The sequence below is a fragment of the Apis laboriosa genome, unplaced genomic scaffold (assembly GCF_014066325.1).
Source record: "Apis laboriosa isolate Shangri-la unplaced genomic scaffold, ASM1406632v1 scaffold34_cov151, whole genome shotgun sequence".
NCBI lineage: Eukaryota > Metazoa > Arthropoda > Insecta > Hymenoptera > Apidae > Apis > Apis laboriosa.
Genome location: NW_025222928.1, coordinates 6,603,378 through 6,621,301, shown reverse-complemented (window position 1 = coordinate 6,621,301; position 17,924 = coordinate 6,603,378). Strand labels below are relative to the sequence as shown.

Sequence of the window (17,924 nt, the reverse complement as noted above, 5' to 3'; positions counted from 1 at the left end):
GATATTTATATCGATAACGATTTTTATAATGAATATATTTTATTACTCACCAATTGCATGTGTCGCAGTTATATATATATATATCGTACAAATCGTAGTATAATAGTCGATAGTTTTGAAGTGAATAAACGTGTGTTTTCTCTATATCAAGTGATGATTTATTATTAGAACATAATTTTTAATACAAACTACGTCGAATTTGGATTTAGCAAATTATTTACATAGCGACTAACCATGCCTTATATCTAACATGCTGTCTATGCTGTCCTCTTTAATTGAAATTTCCTATCTAAATATTNCGACCTTATTTGTAAAAAATGTTAGATAGGATAATTAAACTAAAGAGGGCAATATATCTAACAGTGTTGTCCTTTGTTCTTATCATTATTTTGTTATCAAATATAATCAATGTAATCATTTTTGATCTGATATCTATATCTTTTCAATATTTTGAAAAATGTTGACAACACTATATTATATTTTTATCGAAGATTTATTAATTTTAATAAATAATTGAGATAAATAAGAATTTTTTATTAAGTTCTTTTATCTTTAATATAACGTATTTTTTTTTTCTTTTTTTAATTCAACTTTTTCATCATTGATGATTCATTTTAAGTAATTATATAATTTATCTGTTTGCATCAACGTTTCCCCCTCTCCCCCCTATATAATATCGACGATCTCTAAAAATAACTACAAATACGCGTTCCAACTGGTAATATTTTTTAATCGTTTTAAATTATCACGACAATTAATTGCGCCATATATAAATAAGTATTACTCGTTAAACGCAATGGACAATTTTATCGTTTACGGGGAATACCATATGCGGTGAAAAGCGATGGAAATGAATTTTTGTCGATTCGACGATCAATTTTTTTATTCTAAAATTTCTACGAATCCCCGTTTATTTATTTGCATTCGTACGTTTTCATAACTTTTCTGCACGTTTTACACTTTACGTAACAGCAACTGATATATTTGCAATCGCATCTCTCTAAAACCTCTTCCGTTCTCGTCACATGTCCCCGACTGCAACAAAGATACTCGCAACCTTCGTATCCGGTACTGCTGCCGTTACATTGTCTGAAAGAAAAAAATTTTATCAAATAAGTTATCTCTAAAATATATTACAAGATCAAAATTGACTCCAAGAAAATATTAATAATTAAAAAAATAATTATTACACGATCGATATCGCTTATTACGATCATTACGGTATTTATTACATCGTTAATTATAGGTCAATTAATTGTAATATCACAATATCACTGATAAGAAATCAATTCGTTTTATTATCGTAATAAACGATCATTCAAAATGTACATTAATTAAATTATAAAGGAAACAAATTAATCGTCGAATATTTTTTTTTGTTACTTATAATAGAGAATGATAAAAAAGAATAATAAAAAATAAGTAGAAAATTATTCAATAAACCTTCGAGGATTTCAAATCCTTAAATCCTTATAATCTCTGTATATTAATGCTCGATCTCTGGATCGTTTGGGTGATCCATAAATATTGCGCATCTTACGGCGAATAAAGAGAGAGAGAGATAGAGATAGATAGATAGATAGATAGAGAGAGAGGGGGGGGGGGAAGGAGAAAAGTCTCTCGGAAGTTTGTCCTCGCGCATGTTACGACGCGCATTTTACACACAGGTGTAGTGTCAAGAAAAAACGATTTCGAAAAGTATACGGTGAAATTGCCGAGGGCGTAATAAACATTCACCACGCCTACTTTGTATAATTATACGGAGGGTTATAATTACCGGTTGTAACCTGTAATTGGTAGGGACCAGTCAGTGGTGCCCAAAGGAAACTTGGTACCATATATTTACCGACGGAAATAAAATATTAACGTGTCCAAAACTAGCATCCGATTAGCCTTACGAATTGACTTACCAGTTGACTTCATCCATTAGACATTTTCTGATCGAAAATTATTGGAAAAAAAAAAAAAAAAAAAAAAAAAAAAAATTCAACTTTCTTTTCGCGCGAGAGATAAAATAAATAGCACTCGAAACACTCGAAATGAAGTATCTATTTACACGTAATTAACAGACTATGAAACTGGTAGAATGTATTTCTTAAATGAATCGATCGTGTATCCTATTATACTCTTATCTTTATTAACATTTATATCTATTTTTATATTTGTTTAAGAACTGCTTGATAAAGAATTGCTATTTTATATACGTCTGTTATATATACATATATATTTTCTTTTTTTATTGGAATGGCTGTTTGTTATCGCTACGTTCTATTTATACCAGGATATCGAGATCATTTTTATTTCTGTGCCGCCTCATTCCACTGCACTAATGATAACGATCGATCGTTGTCAGATGCAACGGAAATGACATTAATTTTTGCCTAATAGTACGGATGGTGATTCGAGGAGTGATTTATAGGGTTGGCCAAATGAAACAAAGAGCCAGGAGGGTTTCGCCGCGATCTTTCTGCATCTTCCTTCTAGAACCGGTCACCGTGTCCCGGAATACCGTGGATGATCTTAATTCACAAACATCGAGGCGTGAATAATTCAGAGCGACGAAGATTCCTCCTTTCGCCTTGCCGCCGGAAAAACCGTAGCGAATGCAATCAACAAAGAAAGAAACATCTTTATTTCCTTTATTTTGTTCCCGCTCGTGTTAATAGTGATTGTTACCTGAATAAACCTTCTCCTATTACGTAGAACCCTTGGGATATCTCTCGTTAGGAATTAACGAGATATATGTTTCGATATATATATATATATTTTTTTTTTATGTCGAAATAAATGTTATATAGTGTTTGATCATCGAATTAGAAAATCGTTAAAAATGTTTTTTTTCTTTAAAAAGAAAAAAAAAATTGAAAGATGGAAAATTAAATTACGAATAAACAATCGAGTCGTAAACACTCGTTGAATTGATTAAATATTGAAAAAAGGATTTAATAAATATTTTGAATACTAATAATACACTTAAAATATTCAATTTTAAAAGAATCCACAGGGGATCCTGGTGGCCCTGCTAAGATCTTCACTATTCAATTTCAGAAATTCTATCTTCGATGTCGTCATAACAAATGCGTCATGCTTATACCATTTGAATAGTCAAATTCTGAGTAAAACGAAAGAAATTTCATAGCTTGTGCCAAGCTATATGGTAGAATCGTTAAAATATCGTAAAATACAAGATTTATTCGAGAACAGGTTTCCTGATCGGTTGGAAAAATGTGAGGTTCCGCCCTATCTCGAAGGTCTTCTCTCATAGGTAATTATCGGACGCAGTCGTATAAATAAGCGAGTATCTCGCTACGCGGACGATAACTAAGATCGAGGTGTAGGAATTCGTTGTGTGTGGCTATTATAGAAAATGGAACAAGTCGAAGAATCGAGTGGATCTACAGAATGGAAATAGGTATTTTATTAGCGCGAGATAACGATTAGTTGATCAGAGACAGAGACAGGAATAAATGTATGTGTACACTGTGATCACCTCGAATTGCGGATCGTAAACCGTCCTGAAATATCACGTGTGCGATATCTGCATTATGCATCGACTAGATACCTGTCCATTTTTTTCTCGCGTTTAAGCGATTTTATTTTACGTAATGAAAAGCGGATGATGGCTATGCGAAACGTCCTCTCATATTTCTGAAAATATCTGATCGAAGTAAAAAAAAAAAAAAAAAAAAAAAAAAAAATGTCTTACGAATCATAAAATCATGAAATGTTAAGCGTTAAGAATCCTTCTTTTAGTTTGAAAAATAATTTTCTTCAAATTTTTCATACAAATAAAAATATTTTTCAATATTATTATTACAATTATTATATTATTTCAATATTATATTACATATATTAAAGAAGAAATATGTTAAAGGATATTATAATAAAGTTATCTGCGAAATTCATTAAAAAGAAAAAAAAAAATCATTTTCAAAAATCATAGCATTTTTTAGCGTTATAAAATTTTATTACAATTTGGTATTAAAGTAAGAAAAAGTAAAAGTAATCAGGGACACAAATGTATACTCCGGTGAAACGTATTCAAGCGAGTCTTATGAAAGATTCATCGATCGAGTGCGCGGTAAAAAGGGAACGAACTTCGATGATTGGCGACAAAAGAAAGAATCTTGGTCAAAGGTTCATGAACTTTCGATTACCAAAATGCTGCGCAATTCCATTTTTTTTTCCTCTCGTTTTATGTTCCTCTTTATGAAACTGTTTCGCTATGTTCTCATTTTTTTTTTTTTTTTTTTTTTTAATTAAAAAGAAATTATATTCCTTTATCTCTTTCAATTGTAATCCACCATGCTGTTGTATGAAACGATTTTAATGCATATTTTAAATACATTATATACTTCATCAGATTATATTACCAGTTATGAATAAATATGTATGCTACTAAATTTAGCGATGGAATATGTTCTGCAATATTGTACGTCATCCATTCTAGATGTCACTTATATATTCAAAACTTCTGCAAGTGTCATCCATTTTTCTTCTTTTAAGTTAACAATCACGAACATTATTATGGATAAAATAAAAAATAAATAAGAAAGGTATTAATATAAATTTGTCATACAATTACATGTCAACACACGATTATCGATTTTAGATTGTACATGTGTTCTTTATAATATGTATAATATAAATTATACTATAAATTTCTTTGATTTCTAGTTCATAGAATTTACTGGAATTTAAAATATTGAAAGTATTTCATAATATTCTTTATTTTTCTGATGTAAACATATTATGTTATAAATTTTATAAAATGTTATAAAACTAGTTCTTAGTAAAATCTTTGATAAATTGAACTAGTATAATTAATTCCATTCACCTATCTATGAGATGCTTGTTTTACATGTTCTTTGCTAACGAATCGAATAAAGTCTCTGACGAATGTAAGGCGATAACATCTGACTACATTAAAAGGATAAGAAAATCAATGACAAGGTATTCGTATTAAAATTTGAAATCATTTTAAACCAAAATTATTTGCTGCATAAATATATAAATATAAGTAAATCAAGGACACTGAATTTATTTTTGCTTGATGATAATTATTTCTTTGCTTATTTCTTTAAAATAACGAAACGATCTATCTCCATTCATTTCTATATGTTGTTTAATTCATCCAAAATGTATTTATCTATTTATTTTACTTGTTTAAATGATTCAAAATAATTGTAGACTTTCATTTGAAATAATCGTCATCTGAAATAATTGTAGATATTATTTCTGAATTATATTTCTGTAAAGTTTAGAATTTTTCTGAAATTTCGAATTTGAATTGAATTTTTCTTGGAAGTTATAAATAAGTCAAATGATTGAATAACTAATCTATTTTCTTATTCAAATTAACTCGTATATTCATGTAAATTATGTATTTCTTTTAGTTTATTTATATAACAAAAATTTGCTGAAATTGTTGTAATAATTTTTGACATAATATTTGACAAAGATGCAATTATGCAATTGATTTTTGAAATATATAAAATGATTGCATAAAATATACTTATAATACTGTAAATCCTATAATAATTTTAAAATTTCATACTTTCATTTATTGCGTCAATTTCAGAATTATAAACGTGACAACTAAATAAGAAAAACAGGAGATTCAATAAGTTGAACAGTAAATCTAGTGAACAGTTGAGTCTAAGTGAAATCGCTTGTAGTATAAAAAGAAAAATAAGAACGTGCAACTGTCATATATTAACAAAATAATTACTGTAAACTGTTAGCGTGAAACCGGTTTTACAATGTTAGTTAAAAAAATAAATAAATAAATAAAAATGAAAAATTTACCTGCCAACAGTTCCAAGACTTCCTCTCTTCTTGTCGGGAAGACAATAGTCTGGACTTTTAGTGGTATATAATAGATTATCGTGATGATACAAGGGTGGCAATCTGCCTCCTGATCTTGGTCGTACTTCTGCTGCAGTTGCATATCTTCGAAGCAAACGACTTCCTGCTGCTGCCGGCCCTGAAGAACCAAGCCCTCTCCAACAGGTACGTACACTGCATGATCCAGACACTCCATGACACTTACATTCAAGGGTCAAGGATTGTTCCACTGCCTTATAATGATAAAATGCATAAAGATAAACTTTAATTGACTTGCAAGAAAATAAAAAACAAATTTTGGTGTTTTTGATATAAAAATTACTTTTACATACCACATATTCAGAAATTATACATATAATGCAAATAATATTATATTAAAATTTCGTGCAAACGAAAAAAATATCACTGAAAAGTTGTTTCATTAATATTAATAAATCCCCCTTTTTTTTTTTTATATCAGTACAATTATTTCGATTACCCTTCGACCCGCTCGGTTGTTGTGCATGTTAACAGCGTGCATAAACTTCGCGGTTGCACCTGTGCCTGGAGGCGTTGCGCCTTGGAGAAACCTCTTGGCCATTCTGGACGCCGATCTAACGTCATCGCCGCAACCGCCCCATTTGAAAGAGTTTCTGGCAGACAATGTTCCAAAAGAGACAGATGTCGCAGTGAAAGATGAAGGTGAGATCAAGGCAGAAGGTGATGGAGGCTCCCTTCGTGGTGGTGTGGCACAGGAACATGCTGCAAGACTGCCCAGAGCGCATCCTCTCGCTAACCTCCAAACTGCAGCTGCTGCTGACATTGCATATACGAATGCTTGTTCCCTGGTTCCTATTATAAGAAAACAAAACATTTTTCTTATATTTTTCATTTCATTCTTATTTTTTATTATTGCATTAAGTTAATAAAGTTAATGAAATATAACTTTTTAATTATTTGAATAAAAAAATGAAATTAAACCAAAATATTATCACCTTCGTAACAGACATTGTACAATTTGCTCTCTAAATAATTTTCTTAACAAATTTGCGTCAATTTTATTTTTGTTATGTAAGAATTTGTTACCTAGGCTTTATTGACTAGTAAAATGTCGTGAATCGAAGATCGAAGCGACGATGCCGCGATTTTCTAATAAGAAATCTTCGAAATGGGCAATTAACGAGGTAAGAAGTCGAATCTCTCGAACGGTCCCGAATAAAGTCGGTAATAATATGGTCCGTGGTGCCTTTTAGAGGTCGCATTCATGGTCTCTCTTCTGCTCGTAACCGGTTTGAAATAATTGAAGGAAAGCTGATTAGCATAGCAGTAGCGAAAGGGCGGCTTTTCTGCTCCTCCGATACTTATTGAGGAACCGTGTGTTTTTCATCACCACTCCGAAACTCATGACGAGCTTCTCCGTTTTCTCATTAATGAAGGATATCCTCTTGCCCAGGAACATTTTTATTTATAATATAATTATCGTCAAATGCGAACATTTAATCCGGCATTGCTAGCAAGAGGTAGAAGAAAGAAAAGGAAGCACTGGTTAGATAATGACTACTAATTGAGCCGCTTCTTCAAGGTCTTCCTATTTATTGTGAAATACCTTAAAGAATACTTATTTTAAAGTTATGTCTTTTTTTATATGTATATAACTGCTTTTGTGGTTATCAAAATTAATTGTTTTTCAAATTGAATAATTTTTCAAGACAAATGATTTTTTATTGCAAACAAACATAATAACTTTATATTAAATATTGTGTTAAGTATTGTAGCAAATAAAAAAATATTGAAAAAAATCATGATTTAACTTTCATTTATGTGCATATATATACATATATATATATGTATATATAGGAAGTGAGTTATGACAATGATAGGTAGTATGATTTCTGAATGAAAAAAATTTAATGTTAGAGACATGTTCGTGTCAGTTTGCGAATGTCAGTTGTTCACTTTCTCTGATCTGCTTGTTCATGCATTAATGAAACAAATAAATTACGAAAACTTAATATAACGCTTCGAACTATATCAAATCATTGTCATAATTTATATGTGCAAAGTAATTTATAATAGAAATCATTATATTAATTTATTATGCTGTAATAATATTATATTACATTTAATTCAAAATTCAAAATAATCAGAAACTGAAGAAAAATATATATAAATATATAAATAATAAAATATTTGAATATTTATTTTTTCCATAACCTAAAAAAATATATCTATTATTAACAAGACGATTAATCTTTCTTTCTCATTCCTTTCAATCTTGTTACATATTACACCAATCACACTCTATATTTCAACAAGAAATCTCATCGATATCTATCTATCTATGGTTCAATATCATTTTTCACGTTAATGTCTGACGAAATAGAATCTTAGATGACCCTTGAGGTTAGTCTCATAAAGATCTTCAAGATATTAAATAAAAAATGCATTTCAATATAGAACATACCAGTAAGTAATTCAGGCGTATAATCTGGTGCACGCTCGATGCTACTACAATTCCATCTACGGTGTCGAAATGTTTGCTGACATACTGTTGAAGTATCCCTCGCCGCTTGTACCAAACTCGGCATCACATCTGGCGTGGCTCTGCACGCTCTTGCCTGCTTTCTCTCCAAAAGCCCTGAGTTTTTCGCATTTGTGCAAGCCTCCCTTGTCCATGTATACCCATCTTCGGTACGGCCAAGAGCTCTGGAATTAAATCAATAATGATTTCATCGATACATTTCAACGAAAAAAAAAGAATGATTATTCGTTATATTCTAGTCCAAATTTACTTTTTCTGATATTTTCAAGTTAAGTAAAATAAGTAACTGGTAAAAGCATAGTTGATTAAAGTTTTTAAGAATTTCATATATACTAACCTAATATTATAAAATTATTATTCAAACCCATATTCGTTGCTTAAATGTTTTTATTCACAAACTTTTAAAATCCTTCTATGCTCAAAAAATAATTCTAACTCTCTTCTATTTTTCATTTCTGCAAATAAAAAATTTTATTCTCTTTCGTAAATTTAACCATATTCTCTTTAATTCTTACTCTCGAAAGTCAATTGATAGCAAGATCATGCAATCGATTTAATAAAGATCGATATGAAAGATCCAGTGCGAATAATCGAATAGAAAACTCGAAGATCGTGAAGAATCTTTTCTCGTGGGTAATCGAATCGAAAATCGAAATTTTAAATTGAAAGTTCATTATGGAACGACTTTGATATTGGACGGGTGAATCGTTCATATACAGTTCGGGCAAGAATCGTAAATCAGGGGTGAATTTCGAAAATTATAGGGAATGAAGCTGAAAGGTGGGTTTAAGCGGTGCGGGTGGATACGTGCACCATGGCGCAAACCATATGGAGGATAATTACGGACACCTGAAAGTCGAAATGGTTCAAGCACGGATACGTCTAGACGTAACAGCCCTGGGAATGGTCGGCTCGCCAACCCCGTGTCAGCCTACCCTCGAAATTACCCTATCAAAAGGCCATTCCTCTAATTCATTATTCGCTTGCTGATTGCCGCACCGTGGCGCTGCTGTCGTTTCCAAGATGCCGTGTGCGTCGTTATGTGTTTGTCTCCGTTCATGACGCTCGAAGCACGGGACAATCGTAAATGTTCGCGTTTCCCGTTCCTACAGGATTTATGTTCTCGTTGCCTCCGATATCAACTACTTTTTCTTGTTCGTCTGCAACGCTCGTTTAACACGTTGATTGTCGCGTCATATATAGGGTGTTTCCGAAATCGTGATATAACATTTTTTGGTTATATTAAACGCTTGGTTATATTAATTGTTGTAGAATCAAATTTAGAAATTTTTAATTTATATTTAAATCTCTATGTATTTTAAATATTATTTGTCTTTTTAATACTATACGTTAAAAAGATAGTAAGTGAAATTAATTTGAAAAGGAATTGTTTGATATTTCTACAGAATTACTTATCCACTTACGTGAAAGTGACATATATCATGAAAGAAAGGAAACTCAATTCTTTTTGTCAATGGAAAAAAGAAGCAAATTTATTTTACTTGTTTCAAAACAGATTTGGGAAATACATTTCTACATGGTTCATTATCGATTCATGCATCAAATACGGATATATATAAAAAACTAATTGCATTTTTGCATTGCTCGTCGTTTGCTCAATTTTTCACTATTTTCAAATTTAATCATCAAATTTGTTTCTACAATTACAATTGTGTAATTTATATATATATATTTTTTATTTTATAACTAAAATTATTCCTTTGTTGTAGAATTAAGATAATTTAGTGTATCAAAGAAAAATAAAAAATTAAATGATTGTTTTATTATTTTAACTACTTCTCATGCAATGAATCAGTATCACAGCATATTTTCTTCTCCTTTTTATTTGCATACATAAAATTGCATTGCATTTCATCGGAGACTTGGAAAAAAATAAAAAAAATTACAAATATGACGCGACTAAAACAAATTCAGAAGAAGGCAGATTCAATGTTCTACAAATGACACTTGAAAGATTGGCCGTACAATTATGTAAATTGCTCGTATGAAACATGTTGGTTGATAAGCAATAATTATTTTAATGTAAGTATAAGATTTGCTATGCCTGTTTTCAACTTTTTTCTTTGCAGAATATGATTGACAGATTTAAAACAAATAATTTTCATTTTCTTCACTTCGAACATTCTAGGATATAAAGGATATTTACAATTAATGTTTTTCAATTTCGTTCATGAAAGTTGATAAATTATTCGATGATAGTAAATACTGTGACAGAGACTGTCCGATTTCTGCACTGTTCGCGCCTAGATTTGTTACGAGTTATTATTCACACAGTATATATCATGTCGATAACCATTTCAATTAGCCAATGAAAGCATTTTCGAGGCAATCTCACAGCCAAGATCTTGTTTCGCGAGACCACCTGGTATGCAACAAGTCCGACAACTTGTAGACAGAGTCACGAGTGAAGAATATATCGCCCCCTATCTTATTTGTATACGATCATTATGGATTATATTGATGTATTCAGTACCTTTACGAAAGTCTTGCTCAGTGACATTTGTTACAAAAGGCACACCCTCGATCTTAAATACTGTATTAGCCAATTTATGGAGAAACACAAGGTATCGAATTTATAAAAATTTCTTTTTTATATCATAATCATAAAAAAAAGAATTTATTAAAAAATATATTTAATCTTCTTCGAATAGGAACAAAGCAAAAAAAAATTATTTAATTAATGTTGTAATACATACATAAAGAACTAATATATATATATTATCATATTACCATAATTTATCACTATCATTCTATTAAAAAGCAAGTTAATTTTCTCCAAAAATGAGCGTACCTAATTTTAATAACCAGTTTGCCTGCTGAAACATGAGGCGTAAATGCGATAACACGATCGAATTCGTGCGAATAATTCGTGGAAGTTATGCTACCGGTTCCTTTATTTCCTTGGAATCGATCGAATCGGGAGCCATGAGATTTTTCGCAAAATGTTTCTACCCTAAATTGGCGCGAAAACTATAAATCGAAGCGGATTTGATCGGTCTCCTTTATGCGATCCATTACACAAAACTGTAATGTATAAGGAACAAACTTATCCCTCCAAAGAAGTTCATGGTCGTTTACGGTATATATGTAGGTGCATTCTTATGAAAATGCAGTGAGCTCCAATAAAACTGCGTGACGTACGTTTCGAAACGGCCAAATGGGCGAGCATACCGGTGTCGGATGCAATTTTGAAATTCGTTTTGACTCGTGGAATCGTAAAGTAATGTTTTTACGGGGCTGATAATAGGTTGGCTCCTACCATTCTTGTGGTCTCTCGTGTGCGGCCACCAGTCCGTTTTCTGTCAAAGACGAAACGAAACTGAAGTCTTCGAGTTCCGTTAACGTTAGAAGTCCGAATGCGGTCATTTCCTATTCTTTTTTGTTCTTCCTCGTTAATAAATTATAAATGTTTACAGTAGATATAAAGAATACATTATTGTATTTCTTACAAGATTTAAATATTAATTGTTTAAAATATATTAAGATGCATTATTTATCGATACTTTTATATGATTACAGAAAATTTGATATATTAAAAAATGAGACGAAATTATGACAAACTATTAAACTTCTAAAATACATACAATTTCCTAATATGAAATATGAAATTTACGATTGAAATATTCAAATATTACACATAAATATTTATGATATTTCTATAAATATAAACGAGAAATATACAACAGTATTACTTTGTGTAAGGATACAAAAGAAATTGAAATCATTAATGAACGTGGCAATAATCGATAATATTTTACGAATTGAACGAAACTATGGCGAAAATACACGCGAGATATCGTAATTTTCCATATTCGGTAGCAATTTAAATGATGTCTCGCTGATATTGATATTCCATTGATACTTTTATCGATGAACGTGTGTTACGTCTGAGAATTCTTGTGGGAGGATCCATGCAAAGATATACATTATGGATTCCAAAATTGGCTTTGACATATAGACCATAAAACACAGAGTTTACAAGCTTGAAAATAGCCCGGGTTCCCGAGGTTATTTGAATACTTAAAAACCAATCAATTCTCTTTCTTTCTCTCTTTCTAAATTTACAAGCCCATAACTAATAAGTAGAGTACTTCGAGAAATTTTATTGCTATAATTATTAATTATAATGTTATGTATACTATTATATTTTGTTATGTAAATTAATTAGTATAATTGTCTATAATAGTTTTATTTTTTTATTATGTTATTAGAAATTTTGTATTAAATTTCAATAGTCTTTTACATTAAAATTTTTTGTAATTTCAGATTTCTTAACACTTACGAATAAAGATACATAGTTCCTACATTTTCTCCTGTATGAAGAGCATCTAACTATGTGATAATACCTGTTACGTTTCGCACAAATCATGCAACAGATGATTTATGAGCAACAAATCCATGATAAGTATAACGCACGCTTATGTGTAGATTTATAAATACCAACATCCACGCGTTTTTATAAATTCAACATTAATCAATGACATTCGTGCAATTTATTATAAGTCGATTGTTAATCTCTCTAAGGAGCCTCCTAACCAATTTCACAAATTTTTAGAAGAGGCAAGGTATTTAAAAAAAACGATGGTTTTAATTATAAAATAATTTCCTTGATCTCTAGCTAAATGATTAATGAATTTCTTCGTTTAAATTGTTCGCTATCCCGTTACTTTCGATTTTAATATTTCAACGGGAATGTAATGAAGTTGAAGATCCTTTACTTCTTCGTATATTATATATGCTGTAAATGTTTTTTAACTTGACAAGTTAACAAGCATTTCATTAAATCTTCTTAAATACCCTTTACTTTCATTCATTCGAATTATTTAATTTTTAAATAGCTCATTTAACTTCGTGAAAATTATTAATATCACTTTAACAATTAAAATTGAAATTGCGTGTGAATTAAAAATAATAGTTTAATTGGATCAAAAATCCAATCACAAAAGAGAATTTTCAATTCATAAAAATTTTAATTATACTTTCCAGTGCGCTTCATGTACTCAAGATTTATCCACCGACGAACCAAATTATCAAAATTTTCTCCCCAATGCAACAACGCTTTCCTACGAGAAAGGAAATTTCTTTCGTAAAGGCACAATTAGGAAAAACCGAGCCTCGTAAATTTTCTCGGTAAGGTCGGCCCCCAACGAGAGCACACGCATCTTTTATAGGCCTGGACGTGACAGAGGGATCGATGTACGATTCCGGTCGTCGTATACGGCGACAAATCGTGTTCACGACTTCCGATCTCCCAGCTCGATTCGATTACCCCTCCGCACCGGTGTCGATAATTATAAACAAAAGGGGAAAAGGGGGACAGAATGATGGCGGAGGGATCGACGAGAGTGACGGGGACGAGGGAAAGAGAGAGCGAGAGAGAAGGCTTCTTGGAAAGGGCGTTTATAAATCACGAATCGCAGGCAACCCCTAATCTTCCACCCTGTTTCTCGAGCCTCGCTGTCTTCCTCGTGTAGTACTTTCCTTCCCCGCTCCACTCGTATTTTGATTTTGCACGCGAAACCACCATCACTCCACCATTCATCATCCGACGCAGAGCAGGCTTCTCTCTTTCTGTTTCCGCTTTTCCAGCCCCTTATATATATATAATAATATATATATAAGCAACTTCCATGAACGTGGCCCGATGAAATTCATCTCGAATCACTGGACAATTAACGTCAACGGCGAGCGGCTACGAGTGAAATAAAGGAAGAGGAGATTTGAGAAGGCGATCACCTCCGGCCAGCGTGGAATGATAATGGGAATAATATCTTCATGGTTCGCGAGCTACGGCCAAGTATAACGGTCAACGATTCCATCCGTACGTCCGTACGCGGAGGAACTGGCAATGATTCATAAGAATTGGAATGGGGAAGGGTGAGCCGGAGGGGAGGCGTGGATTAATTGATACCAAGAATGGGAATTAAGGCTGGAATCGGCGAACGAGGAAGGTTTCGCGATGCTGGTTGGGAGAAGATTAATCGCGCGCGAAGGTCTCTCGGAGAGGAAGATGGGGAAAGTTTGGAAAATTGGATAATCCTTGTTGATTTTTTAATCGTTAATTCTGCATTCTCTATTTTTTATTTAATTTATCAGAGTGAGTAGTGTTTAATTTCATTGTTAATAAGAAGAAAAAAAATTGGTATCAAAAAAAGTAAGGTTAGGATCGTTGCGTTTTTGTATTTTTTGTATATTCGTGATTCGATTATTTTTGCTATCACACATATGAGATCCACTTTTCAATTGGTATCAAAAAAATTAAGGTTAGGATCGTTGCGTTTTTGTATTTTTTGTATATTCGTGATTCGATTATTTTTGCTATCATACGTATGAGATCCACTTTTCAAGTCAAATGATAGCAGTAAGAATAATCCCGTTTATTTCTTTGAAGTAACGAACTGGTTATCTCCATTCCAAGTAAGCTTCTTAGCCATTTTCATCATCCTTCCTATTTGAGCCAAGTGACGAATGATTGTGGACTGGTTTATCTTTATTTAAAATATTATTTCTCTTATCTTTTATCATTGATCATTCTTAATAGCATCTCTTGAAATATTATCGCCAATGGCGATTTCTTGATTCACTCTTTTAATAAAAGAAAAAAAAATTGTTATTCTCGAATTTCGAAGAATTTAATAGAATTTTTCTTTACGTTTACAGTCGATATTTTCACGAGAATTTACGAGTCGTTGGTCAGAGAACGATACTTTAATAAACCTATATTCGATGCATCGTGCATAAGAGAACTTCGAACGTATAATAAATCCTTGTTGAGACTTATTGTTCCTTGGGGGCCCGACGCGAGGAAGAGAACAAGTAAAAGAAGAAATCTTCATAATAGAGTAAAATAATCCTCGCCTTCCTACCATTCTGCTCCACGTATACGTGTGGTATCTGGTAACCTATTTGTTTCTCATTAACGGACCTACATTAATCTTAGGACTCCTACGGAACCTTCGTGAACAAATGTGAGAACATCGAAGCCGCTTGTTACCGAAGGATTCATGGTGCTTCGACAGAATGGAGCTTCTAGAACTCTATTTAAATTCCTTTACACCGTGTAACCGTGATTAAGTACAAATTATCTTGTAATTGATGATTTTTGTGCAAAAGAAAAGTAAGTAAAAAATTGGATAAAGTTGTAAATTTTAATAAAGAAATCTTTATGCTTTTAAATGTTAAAGTGTATTACTGCTCACAAAAAAGATTTTGAAATTCACAACAATTTTAGAGAAATTTTTTAGACAAATTAAAAAGTAAATTTTAAAATAAAAATATTTTTGAATTTTTTCTTTGTGTTGAATAAAATTTTGATAATAAAATCTGAGAGAGAGAAAGAGAGAGAGAGAGAGAAACAACGATTGAAAAATTAAAAAAAAAAATTTTAAAAATATCATCAAGTTACTTACAGCCACTTGATGCACCTGCCATCGTGAATCAGCAACAGCAGCAAGAGCAGCCAAGCTTTAGCACTGCTTCTCTTTATTATCGTCATCTTCATGTCACTTTACATTCTAGAAGATCGGCATTCTTCCTCGTCGTTGACGCATAAAAACTTTTGTTTCATGAATGTTCAAGACTCTCTATCTTCACACGCGATACGATCACGTTTTCTTCAGGGTCCACCACTGTGTTTCTCTCGATGATCGGTCGATCGTTTCACGTACAATCGCGGTACCTTTGATATATCCATCATCGATCAATTCTATTATAAAATATTCACACTACTTTTCCCAATACATATAAAAACCAAACTTTATTATTTTCAGATTATTCTTCTTCTCAAAACAAACAATAAAATTCTAAAATCAAAGAATAAAAGAATAAAGAAAAAAAAAAGAAAAATGAAAAACAATTAATCAAAAAACTCGTTGAAAGTGGACACAACCAAGGATACCGCAAGCAGCTTTTACGAAGAGAAGAATATATAAATTTTATATCGAAAGATATACACTCTTTCAATAATTACAGTTGCCGACAGGACGATAAAGTAGCCTTAGAAATCACACACGCGAATTCCTCCTGCATCGCCAATTATCGTCAATTTTTCAACCGAGAGTTCCTCATCGATGAAAACATATCGTGCACGATATATACATATATATATATATATACATACATATATACATTGACTTGCTAAAATATATTGGAGAAACTAGTCGACAAGTAGTAAAATGGAATTATCCCGGGCACATCCACTGTCACACGACGATTGATCGTGGTGGATGATCAATCGAGGCAGCAGACCGGACGTCAACGCGCGGTATCCTGAATGATCTGTGACCAATATGAGTTCCCTATCGGGGAAGTTCCTTCGCACCGTCCCGTGCTGCAGGGAGTCTGCGTGGTTACAGGTGTCCGTCGAGCCGTCCCGCAGGATTTGCCGGTCGTCGTGGAGGTGGAATCCTCCTACTACTACTCTATTTCCTCCTACTTCACCTACTCGTTTTTCGTTGGACGAGGAACCGGCCACAGGGATGGCGATCAGAGTGTGAACGCGAGCACACGAGTAAGGGAGGAGGCGAGAAACTGGTCAAAGATCCGTGGCTACGAGCTGCTAGAGCCTCTGGTGAACGGAGAGGATCGTACCTGCGAGGAGAGGATCCACCGGTGTTCGTCGTATCAAGCCAAAAGCAAAGCGATAGCATGCATTACCGACTGAAAATAGTTTCGGTTAATTGGGATGTAAAGAACAATTTTTTTTTTTCCTGTAAAATCTTAAATTAAGAGTTTATAGTTTTTATAGTGATAATTTTTAAATCAATAGCGAAATTAGAGAAATGATTTTGTAGGATTACGATTTGGAAAAGTGACAATTTTGAGTTATATTTATCTAAAATGTTTAACATCCCTTACTTAAAGTAAATATGACAAATATAGTGCTATATTCTTTGTTTAAATGAAGCAGATGCAAGGGAAAGATGAAAGTGTCAAGAATTCAGGACAAGTAATTCTCTAATTAAGTATTCTTACCGTAATATCGTCACTTACGTTTATAGTTCCATTAAAATTGCACATATGTATTTCCCTTCTTCAAACATGAAATGTAAATGATAAAACAAGTTAAATTAATTTATGAAAATCTGTATTATAATATAATTTAATTTTCGATTTTTTAATAATTTAATTTCCCGTTTCTCTGTTAAATTAGGATTTGAGATTGTTCTATTTTTATTCGTAATAATATTTACTCTTTTATCCAAAGAATGTGGTAAGCCGGGCAAACAGTTAACTATTGAACCAATTACGTGTACGATTTGCCAATTAGTTTCGAAGAGAAAGCGGGATCGTATATTATTCGAGAACTCGAAGTTACCATTAGAAATATCACACAGAAAGTATCTAGAAAGAGCCGGTTGTTTATTCTCCGGTAGTCGTTTGGTTTTATCTCAAATTTTTCGTCGTTTTTCTCTAACATTTTCATATTTTCATTAAATAATTTTATCAGTCTAACGTTCGAAGTAAGAACGAAAGAATCTATTTCGATATGAACAATGGACCTCAATTTTCATTTGTCTCTCTTTCACTAATAAAT

At 32.1% G+C, this 17,924-nt stretch overlaps 1 protein-coding gene and 2 long non-coding RNA genes across 4 annotated transcripts; 2 read left to right on the top strand and 1 right to left on the bottom strand.

Annotated features, from left to right (window-relative positions):
* Nucleotides 1–310: 310 nt before the first annotated feature.
* On the bottom strand, nt 311–17,408 carry LOC122714693 (protein Wnt-11b-2-like). 2 transcript variants are annotated; one of them, XM_043936275.1, is made up of 5 exons: nt 15,799–17,408; nt 8,291–8,532; nt 6,326–6,678; nt 5,809–6,080; nt 311–1,089 (listed from the first exon to the last, which is right to left on the bottom strand). In XM_043936275.1, the coding sequence occupies exons 1-5, from the start codon at nt 15,888–15,890 to the stop codon at nt 915–917; spliced, it is 1,134 nt and encodes a 377-aa protein (XP_043792210.1). In that variant the 5' UTR covers nt 15,891–17,408; the 3' UTR covers nt 311–914. The 2 variants fall into 2 exon arrangements, with proteins under 2 accessions (XP_043792210.1, XP_043792211.1); XM_043936276.1 differs by lacking the exon at nt 15,799–17,408 and adding an exon at nt 8,706–8,856.
* On the top strand, nt 3,347–6,437 carry LOC122714695. Its single transcript, XR_006346690.1, has 3 exons — nt 3,347–3,412; nt 5,819–6,012; nt 6,308–6,437. It is a non-coding gene; the product is annotated as an uncharacterized LOC122714695 (long non-coding RNA).
* LOC122714694 lies at nt 14,378–15,540 on the top strand. Its single transcript, XR_006346689.1, has 3 exons — nt 14,378–14,486; nt 15,050–15,231; nt 15,330–15,540. It is a non-coding gene; the product is annotated as an uncharacterized LOC122714694 (long non-coding RNA).
* Nucleotides 17,409–17,924: the final 516 nt, after the last annotated feature.